Below are 16,580 nucleotides of genomic sequence, written 5' to 3'. Positions count from 1 at the left end.
TAAGAACAATTAAGATGTTAGCAATTTTTGTACTGTTCTTGAGGATGTTTCTTAATGATTTATTTTGTTAGTTAAGTTTGATGTCATTCATGACATGCTACTTATTGGCTGAGCATATTATAATGGTTTTGTGTTATAGTCAACGTACAAGTGAACTAACTCAGGATAACTCCATTATAATCCATAGTAGGGGTGACTGAGGAAACCGGCCCCGAGTGAAAACCCACGAGGCTTAACCAGGAATGGGGGAGTAGCGTTCAAAATTCACAAAGAAGACTACCACTTTATAATTATTTTAATTTTAATTAGGCTCTGCAAAATGTGGTATGTTATCAACTAATATTTTTAATTATTAAAATTAAACCCATCAAACCATAGTTATCCTGGAGTGCTCAACCAGAATAATCAAATGTAGTTGTGTTGTAGTTCAACTTGAAACGTTTAAGTATTTTAGATTAAGTTTAGAAGCACTGGTTAGTTCCCTTGTACTACGTATTGCTTTAAATGTGTTAATGGTTAGGTAGTCGTATTTGGGTCATTAGAGATAATGTTTATCTGATGTTAATGACTGGTCTTGAATTAGTATTGTAGTATACCATGATATATGTGTTGTAAGCCTGGAATCTTTTGTGTTCAATCATTGAGAAGAGAGCGAGCGATCGGATCGAATTAAAGAATTACGTATCGCGTTTGCATACTTTTTTTTATTAAAAGAAATTTCTGCCTTTTTAGGGAACTCAATTGTTTATTTAAATTTCGTTTAGTTGAGGCTACTGAGTGACAGCTGGCATGGTAATTAATGAATATATACTAAGATTTTCTTGCTAAAGGATAGGACAGAGATCCTCCCCTGCAGATTAGAGACTTTTCCTCTGGCTGCTGGCTGATGGTTCCTCATACTTGGGGACAAGTATGGTTTTAAGGTGGGGGGAGTGTGACGACCCCAGCATATAGTTCTGAGACCAGACCGGTAACATCGTATGCGGTCTTAATCAGCCAATTTAAAATATTAAATTATCAGTAATATATTTTATTTTTATTCAGCATAACATTTAATTGTAGTAACAAGTAATGAATATATGCAGCCAGACTTATTAGGTTAAGCAGTGCAGGTGGAGAAGATATATATTTTAATTCAGCACATGAATTGTAAGTCCAAGTCTGTCAGCAGTAAGCCTGGTAATTTTCCATACCCAGAGTAGCTGCGCAGTTACTGGGTGGTAAACAGGCAGGAATTTGCTGAGGTAGCGTCTGGAACAACGCTGCTCCCTGGAGTTCGTTGTTCTGAGTCGCAGTCGTGCCAGGGTTTTGAACGCGTCAAGCTCGCGTGAAATCGCTCTCTCGCTCTCTCTCCCGTTCTAAATTTGTAATTGTTCAACTGATTCTAAATTATGCAATAAAATTCAAATTGTTTTCGCAATAAACTAAATTGTTTTATTTGGCCAACCGAGGAGAGAATTTTTATTACAGCAACCTGGGCTAGATTCCATCACCGTGTCCGCATTAGAACCCGAGAACTTTTAAAATTAAATTACGTGTGGTCGTCACGCCACAGTGATATCTTTAGGCAATGTAGTAGCTCTGGTCAGTGAGGTGTCATCTCCATTTGGTGTCATAAAATCATTTGTCATTTAAAGAGTGGTTCTAGACGGGGTACCAGCATTTGTCAGCACAGCAGAATCCGCAGTCAGTGATGTGGTCGTATGTATCTGTACTGTAGGGGTCTCATTCGATATGTTCCCTTTGGTCAGCACAACAAAATCCGCAGTCAGTGATGTGGTCGTATGTATCTGTACTGTAGGGGTCTCATTCGATATGTTCCCTTTGGTCAGCACAGCAGAATCCGCAGTAAGTGATGTGGTCGTATGTATTTGTACTGTAGGGGTCTCATTCGATATGTTCCCTTTGGTCAGCACAGCAGAATCCGCAGTAAGTGATGTGGTCGTATGTATCTGTACTGTAGGGGTCTCATTCGATATGTTCCCTTTGGTCAGCACAGCAGAATCCGCAGTCAGTGATGTGGTCGTATGTATCTGTACTGTAGGGGTCTCAATCGATATGTTCCCTTTGGTCAGCACAGCAGAATCCGCAGTCAGTGATGTGGTCGTATGTATCTGTACTGTAGGGGTCTCATTCGATATGTTCCCTTTGGTCAGCACAGCGAACCCGCATTCGGTGACGTGGTAATATCAATTAGTGCTGTAGGGGTGTCAGTTGATATATCCCTTTCATTCAGTACAGCAGCATCCACAGACGGCATCGTGGTAACATCGGTCAATGCGGCGGCAGCCCGAGTCGAAGAAGCAGAAACATCATCAGGCAAAGTGTTTGTGCTCAGTAGCTGTTTGATTGAGCCATTCGATGATATAAGATTAGGTGTTATATCACTCACTTCATCTACAATAATCCTTCCTAAGGCTTGTTTTCTCCTCTTTGATAGATGCATACCATGCTTTGTATACATATTTCGCTCAAAACGATACAAATCTATTAGTTTTACATAGCTTTTATCACTGAAGATCTTCCAGATATAGTTATTTATGAGGAATATCTTTTGATGTATTTCAGAACTTGAACATTTTATGTCATACCTATAAGGTAGAATGGATATCCATATATTTTACATTGCTGTTTTTAATCACATAGTCCAGCATCCTGTACATGTTTTCAGTACTGTATTGTTGTATATCATTGGAGCCACAAATAAACAGAACTTCGTCAGAGGAGGTAAATTTGTTTAACTCAATTCCATCAATTACACCTTGTATTCCAGCATTTGGGTTAAACAAAACTTGCAGAGTTCTATTCGTCAGTAGCTTGTTATTTATAATCCTTGCTAGTCCTCGTCCATGGCTGTCGGCTAGCACATTTATATAAGCATAAGGTGGAATTGTTTTAAGCAGGCGAGGTGAAGTGCTGCAGTGGTTTAGATCCTGGTTTGGAGACTTATTTTTAACTCTTATAGGTGACACAGATGGTTTCGTATCCCCCACAATCATTCCACTTTTCTCATTTTCATTCAAATTTACTGTTATTGTATTTGCAGGATCAGGAAAATTATTTGATGGCTTTATACTACTTTCTTTTACTTGATATAGTTTGAGGTTAGTACAGACCTGCTTCCAATAATGTGACATTGATTAAATGATATTTAATTTCTTTTCCAAAACCATTTGATTATTTATCAATAATGCATTGTCGTCAGGGAGAACACACTTCTTATGCATTATATTGTCAAGAAGTAACTTTGCATGGAGTATTGTAAATATTCCACAGTCATGGTTGTTTTGTTGTTGTTAACACAAAACTTCAAATAATTTCCAGTTTTCCTTAAGATGTTTGTTGACAGTGTTACTCAGGTTTAGAGCACTGTTGTGGTTCATATCACTTACAGAATCAAAATGGTACCAGCAGGCTTTGTTGTTAACACAAAACTTCAAATAGTTCCCAGTTCAGTTTTCCTTAAGATGTTTGTTGACTGTGTTACTCAGGTTTAGAGCACTGTTGTGGTTCATATCTTACAGAATCAAAATGGTACTAGCAGGCTTTGTCCTTATCCAAAAATAGAAGTGACCAATGTGTACCACTGTTATCCTCTGTGCATACACTGTTATTAAGCGGAGAGAACACAAAACTATAGTTCTCAGGTTGAAGTTCTTCAAGAGTTTGTTCTGCTATTTGGTGCGCTCAAAGTTTAATGAGCTGTACTGCAGATGGACTTGATAGAGTAATGTTATTAATGGGACATATCTGTTCATTTAGAAGCTCAAAGCATAGGTTTATTGTTGCATTCCCTAACCGTTGTGTGCTGTTTAGCAATTGTTCTTTATAAGAATGAATTTGCATATTGAGGCTTAAAACCTCATTTTTAAATTTCTGTTCAGCTTCCTGAATTTTGAGATTTGATGCCTTGAGTTCATGCTTAAGGCCATTTATTAAAACTTCATTATTGCTGATATTATTGTTTAGATAATTCACTAACTTAGCTTCTTCATCGCTTTTTTGCTCCAAATTTTTATTTGTAGAAGGTAAAAAGGATGGCAGCTCGAAGCTGCTCTCAAGTTCATTGTTTTCTAACTCCAGTATTTCGTCTAACAGAGATTTGTTTCTAAAATATAAATTTGAAAGTTGGATTTCGAGATCAGCATTTTTTTGTTCTAATTCTTCATATTTACGTAACCAACGTCTTTTTCCCTCAAGATCATCATTCCATTGTTGAAACAATTGTGCATGTAATTCTACTTTTTTTTTAATTTTCTTCACTGTATTTATCAATTAGCTTATTAACCCTTTTAACCCCAGGACTTGCCAGAAAGCCCATGGCGATAAGGGACCGTAGTGCAGAATTGAGGGAAAATACATCTAGTTTTCTTATTTTTGAAGATAATTTTTAGGTTTTTGTTTTAAATTGTTCACAAATAAGTGTACTCTTAGATGTAATAGTTAAAAAGTACTTTTACAGAATGATTTGTTTTTTTTAGCGTACATATATACATAAAAAATGTTTTATTTTTTATAGTTTGGACATACATAAAGGGTAGAAAAAAATTGTAGCCCCTGAAAAATGAAGCAATTTTGTTGGACTCATATTTCTTACTACACACACAAAATTTGAAGAACTTTCCTTGATAAATGCAGGAGATATATCCAATTAATTGTATTGCTGCATAAGCACTTCTTCATATATTTCCACATACACGTCAGTAGAAGTATACAGATATGTATACTTGTTTTTGCACTTTTGAAATAATAACAATTGTAAAATAACACAAACTAATTGTAATGGTTTGTAAGACTAAAACTTGTTTAATTTTTAAAATAAGTAAAAGAAATAATATTTACAATATATACATTTTATATAAACAACTCAATTCATTGTCTTCAAAAATAGCACATTCACCACTAATAATAGTGTTTATCAAAGTGTTTTCACTCACTGGTAACTTTTCTCTACGACATTTACTCATGTTTTTTTACTAATAATACAATAAATCACACGAAAAACAACCGCTTTCAATCACGCAAACTAATTAAGGTTATAAGTCAGCATACAACAACAATGCAACTGAAGTCGTCTGACAGCTGACATCGACAAATAAACTACGCTCAATGACGACGAAATACGATGCCAATTGGAAGGTTTATTGTTTTTGCATGTAGCCCGTTTCTTCACCGACTACTATACCGAAACTGATGGCATTTGGACATATTATTAGCCAGCTACATTAAATTCTCGAGACGTCCGGTATATCGGACGTTGGGCATTTTAGCTAGACCACCTCTGTCCGATATATCGGACGCCGGGGCTAAAAGGGTTAAACTCAATCTCAAGATTGCAGCTGAATCTAAAATACTGTGATTATTCATATCTGATATTACGTTGGACATACCAGTACACAGTTAAATTATTTAAAAAAAGGACAAACACACTAAAAATTCAATAAAAAACAAATCAATAGTTTTAATTAGTCAACAAATAATCTTGTAAGATTTCAGTTGTAAACACAGCAGACAATATGACAAACCAGAAGACTCAATATGTTATCTGTAAGGCTTTTATTACAGGTTACAGGTTCATGTTGGTTGAACTGGTAGGTGGATTGTCCTGATAGATTGCAATCTGCCACAGGAAATACCACAGTACTCAAGTGTAGGATTTGTATTTACAGTCAATGAAATTGTTTATTTTCCTTGACAGGTTTATTTTGAGTGAATCTCTTTTCTTTTACTTTATGTAATTGTTTACAACAGAATAACACTAAGTTTTTTTTATACCAACTAATCCACAAATTTATTGACAATCCATCAAAGAAATTAAAAACATGTGGTTATGGATGTAAAAATGTAAATACTATTAAAATAAGCTTTTTTAATGTAATATTTGATTGAAAATTAAACTGTATGTTTATATGCTCTTTCAATACTTATCTGTAATATTTTTAATCTTCAGGAACGTTAAGTTCTACTTATAAAGGCACTTAAAATTGTAATATATAACAACAAAAGTTGTAACTGCACTGTTACTCTAAAATATAATTGTCCTATCCAGTCTTGGTTCAGCTCCACTAGTTGGCTTCGTCCTGTGAGATAGCTCTTAAACCAGGTTTTAGGAGTGGCTGTTATTCCCAGCCCTTCAATTTTATCTAGAATTATCTTGTGTCCTATGCAGTCAAATGCTTTTGATTAATCCAGTAGTAATGTGAACTCTCTGTTGTTAAGATAATCTATAATAGACTCTACAAGATCTATCATGGCTGTGGTTGTAAACTTTCCCTCGTTGAATCCGTATTGGCTGTTGGTTAGAAGGTTTAATTCCATTAGATGGGCCAGAAGTCTTTTTAATACAATCTTTTCCAGTATTTTTGAGAAAGTAGGAATAATTGAAATTGGGCGGTAGTTTCCAATTTCGATTTTGTCCTGAAACCGCACATCCCCGTCAACACACCCAAAGTAGACAATTAGGAAGCGAGCACCCATGGTGGCGAACGAGATGGCGGATCAGAACTAAACTTAGAAGGGAAAAAAGAACACCATGGATAGTGTGCTCAGATTCATTCCCTAATTTGAAAGTCACCACCAAAACACAGAGTTGAAAAAAATTCAAAGACATCTTCAACCAAGATAAGAACCTTCCTGTCAATTTAACCCTCTCCGCTCACAAGGCATGAATCGGCACGGCCACCACGTAGCCACTGCAGCTTAAACGGCACAGATCGGCACGCACTGCTTTACCCACTAGAGCCGATAAGTGCTGCTCTCGAGTAGCAATATTTTGTACTACTAAGGGTTTTTTGCTATCAGGAGACCATTTACTTTACTTTTACAGTAGATTTATTCCATTATTTTGCTATTTATATTAGTTGTGCGGAAACAATGGCGGGTTGTAGTACACTTAGTGACAGTGAAATCAATCTCATTATTAGTAGTGATTGCGACGATTCAAGTGAGTGTAGTGATGTACCAGAGCCTTGTGAAGTGGTTGGTGGCATTGAGGATGTAGTTCGGAGTGATCACAGTGGCTGTGGCAGTGAAGGCGAGCCAGACAATGACCTTCACCAAGTAGTAACTGCGCAACAAACAACCCCGCATCACCGGCACCCAGATGTCCGTGTGCCCCCTCCCTGGTCTCGTACGATCAACTTCATTGAACCAAATGTTTTTGTAAAATAATTAATATATATAATTATAATTAATTACAATGACAGAACGTGTATAAGTTGAGGCGCCGAGTATTTTGACCGAGCGCGACCGGCAGAGCGAATTAATTGAGGTTAGAAGCACCGTGAGCACCTGGAAAAAATGTGAGCGGGAGAGGGTTAACAACTATTGGCCTGACAAATTAAAAAAAAAAACTCAAGACTACAGTTAACCCAAAATTTCTGTCATGTGTTTCAGGTGCACCTGGATAAATGAAAAAATAGGAAAAGCCATAATTTAAAACAAGAACTGCCAGTTCCACCCAGTATCCTTCGGCTAATGAAACCAAGAAATAAAACCAAATAGCATTTAAACTAAACTTAAAAACTAAATAACAAAATATAAACTATAATAACTGGCAACCATAACAAAATAAATAAATTAAACAAATAGCAGGGTATTACAGTTGTTTAACTAGTGGTATTTTTTTTTTCAGCTCATCATGGAGGCCAATTTTCTGACAGAGCAGGAAAACCCTGGAATGGAATGTGTCTGCGACCACCCATGGTGGAAAGACAGCAGCAAGCAAGATTTCCTCTCCTGGACCTCGTCAGTGAGAAACGTAGAACTTATACTAACATGTTAGTGGGAAAATAAAACAGAATTAACAAAAAATTAACTTGAAAAGGAAAAATTTCACTACAAGTTCTTCCTCTAATATACAAGAATTTCAGAATTTCTTTGCCACTCTGAAAAGGACGTGCAGAGCACTCTGAAACAGTACAGTTAGTGCCTTCTGCAACCACAATGAATAACACTTACATGTATAATATAAAGACACTCGTACATGAGCTGGGGAGATAACTGGGCTCAAGACTTTGAACCAGCTCAGTCCCCCTTCTTTAACTTTGGGTACATTATAGCTTCTTTAAGAGCATAGGGGAATATTCCTATTTGAAGAGACCTGTTGATAATAATAGTCAGTGGTGCCAGAACAGCATCCACACAGTGGTTTATCAGTTTTCCCGAGTTTTCATCAGTACTGCAGGAGGCTTTGTTTTTTAGCTCAGCTATTGTACCTTAAAATTCTTGTTCATTTGTCAATGAGAAAGTCAGATTCTGTTGTAATGAGGATGGCGTACTAGTTATTACTTTACTTTTGATGTTCTGTTTGTTTGCTTTAAATGTGTTTCAGCTATACTAGCAAACTATTAAATTCCTGTGCAATTTCGTTTTGTTTGTATAGTACTTTGCCTGCAGTTACAAGTTTCATGGGCTGGACTTCTTTTTTGCCTCGGTTTGCTGTTCTTTCGTAGTTTATTATCTGCCAGACTGCTTTAGACGTGTTGTCCGATTGGAGAATTTGTTGGGTTGCTTCTGCTTGTTTATCTTGTTGTATGTTGAGGTCGTAACACTTCTTCCTCTTGGCCATGATGGTTTTATCCTCTGTCCGCCCAGTTAGGTCATACCTATGAAGAGTTGAGATAGTCCTGTTTTAAATGTATCGATCTTCTGTCTGTGAACTGTTCCACTCTGTTTGTTCTTCTTTGCTTAATTTTCTTTACAGGGCATGCTGCATTACGTTCCATTGTCAGGATGTGTAAAAAAAGTTGTAGGATTCGTCCACTGTCTCTGAAGCGTAAACCCTTCTCCAGTCATGGTTTGATAGATTTATTTTCGGCCGATCCAGTGCTATTTTATTTATCTGCCTCCCTAATTTTGTATTGTTTTGGGTTTTATTCTGGGCAAATGTTTAATGTACAAAGTTGGCCTTTATGGTCTGATAGGCCTGTTTCTAGAGCAGTCACTTCAACATTGTCAGGAGGTAAGTTTGTGCAGATGCAGTCAATAGAAGTGCATGAAGTATGGGTTATTCTGGTGGCAGGGAGGTTCAGCCTTGTGATAGTCGTGTAGGGCAAGGATCTCCATCAATCTCATATTGCTTATTGTTAGGTACTAGACTTTTGATGTTGATGTCCCCAGTGATTAACTTGTGGTTATGGGGTTGGAGTTCTTCGATTAATTGCGATAGGGCATTTAACGTTCGTCCAGGTTACCTTCATGGGGGTCTGTATATTCCAATTATGATTTACACACAAGTTCTTCACTGTGATTTGAAATTGCTAGCTCTAAATCGATGTCAGCATCTTCCCTCTGGTATATTGCTATACCTCCGTAGTCATGGTGTGTTCTGCTAAATTGTGACACTAGGTTATACACTGATATTCCAGTTTATTTTAAGTCCATCTCTGAGAGACCATGTTCCGTCAATGCTACTATGGTAGATTTAATTTCAGTCAAAATTTGATCTAGGTGGTCTCTTTTATTTTCAAGCATCCTAATGTTTAAGTGGAGTACTGTTATCTGTTGCCTGTTATATTGTTGCCTGGTTCTAAAAAATGTGAGATGTTCATGGCTGCAGCTGGAAGATGATTTTATAAATAGTTACCCTTGAATTTGTCAATGTTTTTCTCATAAAGTTCTGCAAAGGTTTCTGAGGGTCCTAGTTTAGTAGCAGTAATGGTTAAGGCCTTCTCGTCAAAGCGGATGGGGCAGAGGAGGGTGTTTCTGGAACAGGTGCTTCAGTGGGTGCTGAGGTCACTTTAGCTGTTTATGTAAATGCTTTGAGACTTGCAGAGAAACGCTGAATACATTCCTCTTTGGACTTGGCTTGTGTTGTTTGCCAATCACTTGTAGCTGACTTGGAGTTTTAGCATAGACCATAATCAAGGGATGTTGGTTCAGTTTTTTCCTTCTGGTTTGTCTTTCTCCAGGTGTTGGGTTGAGCTGTTGGTCTGTCTAGGGTTGATTAATTCTATCAAAGTACTGTTCAGTTTTTGATTGTATTTTTGGCTGGTTCCTGAGGTTAGAGATTTGCTGCTGCATTCTGTCAAGGTGCTGTTCAGTTTTTGATTGTAGGTTTGGCTGGTTCCTGAGGTTAGAGATTTGCTGCTGCATTCTGTCAAGGTTCTGTTCAGTTTTTGATTGCAGGTTTGACTGGTTCCTGAAGTCAAGAGATTTGCTGCTGCATTCTGTCAAAGTGTTGTTCAATTTTTGATTGCAGGTTTGGCTGGTTCCTGAGGTCAGGAGAGGCTGCAATCCTGTTGGGAGGTTTGGTTGTCTCTTGAAGTTGAGGTCTTAATAGCCATTGACAACTGATGAAGTTTTGTCTTGATGTCAGACATTTCTAGTTGCAGGGATGTGGCATGGATCTGTAATGTGTTCTTAATTATTTCTTCATTGGAGGAGGTCTGTGTCGTGGAGCTTTTAAAAGTCTTAGTTTTAATTTCTTGGTTTTTTATTTTATTTTGCAGTAAGGAAATAATTTTTTCAAGTTCTGATATTTTGTTTACATAACCATCTATGAGTTGAATCAGTTTTAAATCATGTTCCTCATAAACAATTTGCGCTTTTAGGTGAAGGTTCTTCTCTTTGGTGAGTTGAGCTTGAACATCTGCATTTAGCTGAAGTAAGTGTTCTATTTTATCAACGTGTTTCTTTTCTTCATTTTCAATTTCCTCAAATTTTTCCTCGAGTGGTTCGTCTTTTAACACATTAACTGCTGACTAATTTTACCTATGAGTTGGGCTGTGCTGAAAAGAAAAATTTTACTTTTCGATGTGTAGACAATCAAAAATATTTGTCTTGGGTACAAAAATAAACTTTATTACGAATTTTACCTTATTAGAAAAAAATTAACACTGGACTCGTAAATGCGTCGGCAGCATATAGCATCACATATTGACGCTATGTGCTGAAGACGCGTTAACGAGTCCAGGAGCTTTAAGTGACAAATAGCACTTGATTTAATAATAATAATAGAATGGAATTTCTTTTACTTACATCTCTGGATCGAAACACAATAATAAATTCATCACTACAAATATTTACACTATATACAGAACGTTTCTTCTAGGCGTGATAACTAGCAAAACAGTCTTGAAGACACAAAGCTGGTGTTTCTGGACAAGCTTTGCAGTGGTATGTTGTATCCTTTCTTCGTCCGTTACGAGTACACACTTTACACTTTTTTCTTGCTCTGATTCCTTTGTCATTCAAAGGCAGCTTTGTAGGTAGGTGCTTCACTTCCCCCTCGTTGTCTTCCTCTTCTTCATGTTGATGTTTCCTGTCAGGCCCTAGAAGGTTTTTCACGATATCCAATCTAAAGTCCAGCACTGTCATTTTCTTGCCAATAACAAACTTGTTATACAAAATAAAAGCATTGAGGATACCCATTTTTAAAATGTGGATCAGCAGCTTTTTGTGCCATCGCATGGTCTTCCGCTCACATGGATAGTAGCTCATGAGCTGATCCTTCCTATCCACTCCACTCATATAATTATTATATTCTATTATAGGTAAGGGCTTAATTTTTTCCTTACCCCATCGGTTCACGGACAGATTCATGTCATTTTCATACTGGTTACTAATATAAACCACCTCTCTTACATCCTTCTACTTCCCTACCATTATACCATCATGGTATTTTGCCACCGTTTCGCCTTTCTTAAGTTTTTTAGTTATCACATCTTTTGATACACCTACTCTGTCTGATCGTAGGGTTCCTGTAATGTAGGTTCTTTTCTCTATAAGAGATTTTGTCAGAGAAATACTGTTGTAGAAGTTGTCAGCAAAAATTGAATACCCTTTTCCAAGCCATGGTTCCATCAAGTGTAACACTACTTTCTCGGCATGTCCTTCTCCAGACAAAATGTCCATAGCACCTGCGTACACGGCAAACTTCATTACTAGTCCATTTGGTTCAGCAAGAATGTATAGCTTTACTCCATATTTATGTCTTTTATTCTTAATGTATTGTTTAAACTTAAGTCTGCCTCTAAATAGAACCATAGACTCATCTAACGACAACTCTTTACTGGGTGAGTATATACACAACATTTTGTTGTTGAAATAGTCAACAGCAGGTTTTATTTTATGTAATCGATCATTATTTTCATCACAGTAAACAACATGTAAACATCTTAAAATTAACAAAAATCGGTCTCGTGACATGTACTCACCAAAAAATGTTTTGAATAACTTGTCTGTACTCCAATAATGTTGTAGTTGTGGCAAACGGACAATTCCAGTATGAAACAAAAGACCAAGGAATATGTTAAATTCCTGCAAAGTCAGATCTTTCCATTGACATATTCGTGACTTTTCTTTAGTTTGTTCAGATAAGAACACCTTTTCTGCGTAACTATTGGTTTCTTTGACAATACTTTGAAGAAACACATCATCAATAATAAGTCTAAACCAATCTATTGGTTTATTACCTGGTGGAGGAATTCTTAAACCCGTTGGTTCATTAAATAAAAATGTTTTTAATTGGGGCAATTCACTCCATTGCAAAACAGGACGAGAAGCTTTTTTCCCTCGACGAGAAGTTGGTTTAGCTGAGGGTAGACTGTTTATATGGCTAGGACCAGGTATAGCAAGATCGTTATCACTGGCAGCAGGTGATGCATTATTGGGCTCGGCTGAAGTAATGTCAAGGACAGAACTGTTCTCGAGCGTGATGTTATCAAACTCATCTTCATCACTTGATTCATTTCCACTCTGCCTAAAACTATCGTCACTACTATACTCATCAGATTGAGAGTCGTAAAGAGCATATCTGTCGATTTCACTGATAGTTAAATTATCAGGATTACGAAAATATGTTGGGTCTTTGTCACTCATGTTAAAACACTTCAAAATCACATAAATCAAAAACGAAACTAACTTTCGAGTAAGGTAACCTATAATCTTCACTGTCGTAACGTTTACGTGTCGTCAGCACTGAATGTGTTAAGAGCTCATTTTCTACAGCTTAGGCAGACCTTATTTTGGCAGCCATTTCCAGTTTATCTTCTTGACTGCTTGAATTTTCAAGTAAATTGTTTTTGATTATACTATATTTTAGTTCTTGAATGGTGTCCGAGCTATTTAGGAACAATCAGTCAGTCAATACTTGGTTTGATTGGTGTGGTTTGCTGTCAGTTCTACAGTGTGAACATTTCCATTTTCCAATATATTGAGAAGTCGATTTTTTCCGTTCTTTTCTATGACATTTTGGCATCCTGCGTGGTACCAGTTTTCACATAAACCTGTGCATTTTATGCCTGAAAATTTGACTCCAATGCCACAATTGCCACATGGATACTTTGTGGGCATTGTATTCAGTAATAAGAATAACCAATTTGTTGTTAAATTTAAGTATAGGATGATTAAAGTCAGTATGAGTAAAGCAGAAAATTCACAGTCAAACTTTCAGATATGCAATGAATAGCGAGTAGATGTCTGAGGTCAGTTATCATCAGACGCACTGTCAGCACTGGAGGTTTGTGCTCCTGGCTACCTGACACACTTACGCCTGCTGTCTGCCACCTGGTGGTCTGCTGGTGTTGTGTTGGAAGTTTATGTATTTAACAGCAATGAGATGGCTGTGATGTCACTCTTGATTTGGTGAATTTTAGTAATTGGTGTTAGAAAACCGTTCTTAATGTTAAAGAGCTATTAGTCCCTTTATTTGTTGCCGATAAGCGAGGAGCTCTTATCTTTAGTCTCCACTAACTACGGGCCATAACCTGTCCAGTGTAATGTAGATATGCTTTGCCAGTGAATATTTTATTTTATAAGTTGTATAAATTTATTTTGTTACTTCATCGTAAAAGATCTATTTTATTATTTGTGTGTATTTTTTATGAATATGTCCAAGTGTGGAAAATGCAGTGTAGAGTTACGTATTGGCGAGGTCACACTGAAGTGCGTGGACTGTAATGTTACATTTCATTCGGCTTGCACACGTGTGGGTGCGGTACAAAATCTTACAAAAACTAAAATAAAATTTTGGAAATGTGACACCTGCAAAAGTGAATCAGCCTCCGTACAAAGCAATGAAGATGTGGGAGAAGATAGAAAATCCATTCTTGAAGCCCTAAATGTAATGAAAACAGAAATTATTTCCAACGTCGACGCCAAAATGGGACGTATTGAACAAACTGTTAACAAGCTGTGCCATGAAATGAAAGAACTTAATGTCAAAGTTAACAACTTGGAAGAAGAACAGTGCAAGTTGAAGGCAAGATGCGACGGGTTGGAGCATGAACGGGACCGACTGAGCGGAGAGGTACGGGACCTGCGGCTTCGAGTTTTGGATGCGGATCAATATTCTCGGAGAACCAATATCGAAATACAGGGTTTACCTCTTACACCAGCTGAAGACATCTACGAAGTTTTAAACAAAGTTTCCTCAAAACTCGGAGTGCAATTTAAGAGGGAAGACATTTCTGTGGCGCATCAATTGAGACTGTATTCAAAAAAGCAGGTCCACCCTCCAATTATAATACAGTTTATTTCTCGAAGTATAAGAGACGAATGGTTCGCGGCTTCAAGGAAGAACAACCTACAGTCGACAGATATCGCAGCTGCGTTACCGCCAAGCAGAATCTACATTAATGAACACTTAACGGCTGAGAACAAAGCGCTACTGGGAAAGGCCAGGAGACTTTTACGTGAAAGGGAGCTGTATTTCGCTGGTTACGTCAACGGAAAAGTTCTTGTGAAGCGCCGGGAAGGTGATAACGCTAGGAGAGTGACAACCCTTGATGATCTCGACACCTTCATTACAGAATCTCGTTAATTTTGAAGATCATTATTTTATTTTCGTAAGTAACGTACTTGTATTTGATTTGTTAAAGAAAAGTAATATAGTTTTATTTTCAAGTTCAGTACAAATATTTTTGTTATTTCTAATTTACATATATAGGTAAACAAAGTTTTTAATATGGTATGAAATAGCATTAGTTAAGTTTTTCTTTATTTTGCATCGTAATGAAGGAAAATCATTCTTTTGAGGATAATTGCCCTGAGCCCAATCAAGTTTTATGATGTATGTATGTAGTTGCATGCTTGTGTGTGTGTGTGCGTGTGTGTGTGTGTGTGTGTGTGTGTGTGTGTGTGTGTGTGTGTGTGTGTGTGTGTGTGTGTGTGTGTGTGTCAACAAAAATTGTAAGGGGGCTAGTTGTAATTGATAAAGTACACAATTTTAATCATACATTAAAAATAAGAATGTTATAGTTTAGCGTATGACTATGCAAGTAAAATATAGGACTCTTATGTTTGTTTCATAAATAAAGTTAGGAATGCATATTTTAATTTGTTTTCTTTCAATTTTTAATATTTAAGAATATTGTTAAATTTTCTTTTTAAGATAAAGGGTTTCATTATGATGCTCATTTGATGTACATTGAAAGTATAGTAATGAATATAAACTCAACAAAAATTGTAAGGGGGCTAGTTGTAATTGATAAAGTACATAATTTTAATCATACATTAAAAATAAGAATGTTATAGTTTAGCGTATGACTATGCAAGTATAATATAGGACTCTTTTATGTTTGTTTCATAAATAAAGTTAGGAATGCATATTTTAATTTGTTTTCTTTCAATTTTTAATATTGACGTACGTAGACCGAATGTTACTTGCTGACAACCTGACACGCGCCCACTGGGATCCCGTACTTGAGTCCTTGGAGGTCAATAATTGTTCCACACTATTTAACGATATAGTACAGAAATCAATCGAGAGTGCCACAAAGTTAAGTAATAAAATATCTACTAGATCTAAGAAGAACTTAGATTAGTACAGTTAAAGTGGATAATAACTGTAAATAAGTAAAAAATGTCATCAATCTGTGGCGTCTGTAAAGATCAACTATCAAAAGATGGAAGTGAGGTTATATGCTCCGTGTGGTTGTGAGGTTAGTTTTCCATATAAAGTGCATTAAGACTGATCTAGAGGGCAGAAAGACAAGGTCTTACAAGGACTGGAAGTGTAAAATCTGCAGATCATCTCAACCTGACCAACCTAACGTGAGTAATGATCTAAAACATTGATACTGATTGCCTAATTAAGATCTCTGAGGAACTTGCCAACCTAAGAAAGGAGATGAGTGAACTCCGTGCATCAGTTGAGTTTATGTCTGATAAAACAGACTCTACAATACCAATCATGAAAGAAATTAAAAATGAACTAGCCTTGGTAAGGAAAGAAAATGAGCAATTGAAAGTAATTAACAAAAGCCTAACCTCTGATGTATACGAGCTGCAAGACCGAGTGAGATCTCTTGAGCAGTAATACTAGGAAAAATAATATAGAGATCAGCGGATTACCATCATCGCCTAATGAAAACATACTCGACATACTGAAGGATGTGAGCCAAACGATAGGCGTAGAGCTGGAAGATAGTCATATCTCGGCTTCCCACCGCATAGCATACCGTCATACAGCAGGCAGCGAACACCATCCATAATAGTCCAGTTCCAAAGGAAGGCATTAAAGGACACTTGGATTACCAAATACAGAGAAAAGAGAAATTTAACTGCTAAACAGGTAAATCAAACTTTTCCCGATCAAAGGGTCTTCATCAGTGATCATCTGTCCCCGGAAAACAAAA

General features: G+C 36.8%; 1 protein-coding gene across 6 annotated transcripts in view; it reads left to right on the top strand.

Moving 5' to 3' along the window:
• The window catches only part of LOC124369917, a 73,077-nt gene that overhangs the window by 38,813 nt on the left and 17,684 nt on the right, over positions 1–16,580 (top strand). For 4 of the 6 annotated variants that reach the window (XM_046828098.1, XM_046828099.1, XM_046828100.1 and 1 more), the window contains one exon: positions 7,634–7,778. In XM_046828098.1, the coding sequence (XP_046684054.1) occupies positions 7,634–7,778 (145 nt within the window). The remainder of the gene's footprint in view (positions 1–7,633; positions 7,779–16,580) is intronic. The other 2 variants (XM_046828101.1, XM_046828102.1) reach the window with 2 other exon arrangements.

Source organism: Homalodisca vitripennis, chromosome X, assembly GCF_021130785.1.
Source record: "Homalodisca vitripennis isolate AUS2020 chromosome X, UT_GWSS_2.1, whole genome shotgun sequence".
NCBI classification, from domain to species: domain Eukaryota; kingdom Metazoa; phylum Arthropoda; class Insecta; order Hemiptera; family Cicadellidae; genus Homalodisca; species Homalodisca vitripennis.
The sequence above is the reverse complement of the archived record's forward strand: the minus strand, read 5'-3'. Positions and strand labels throughout refer to the sequence as shown.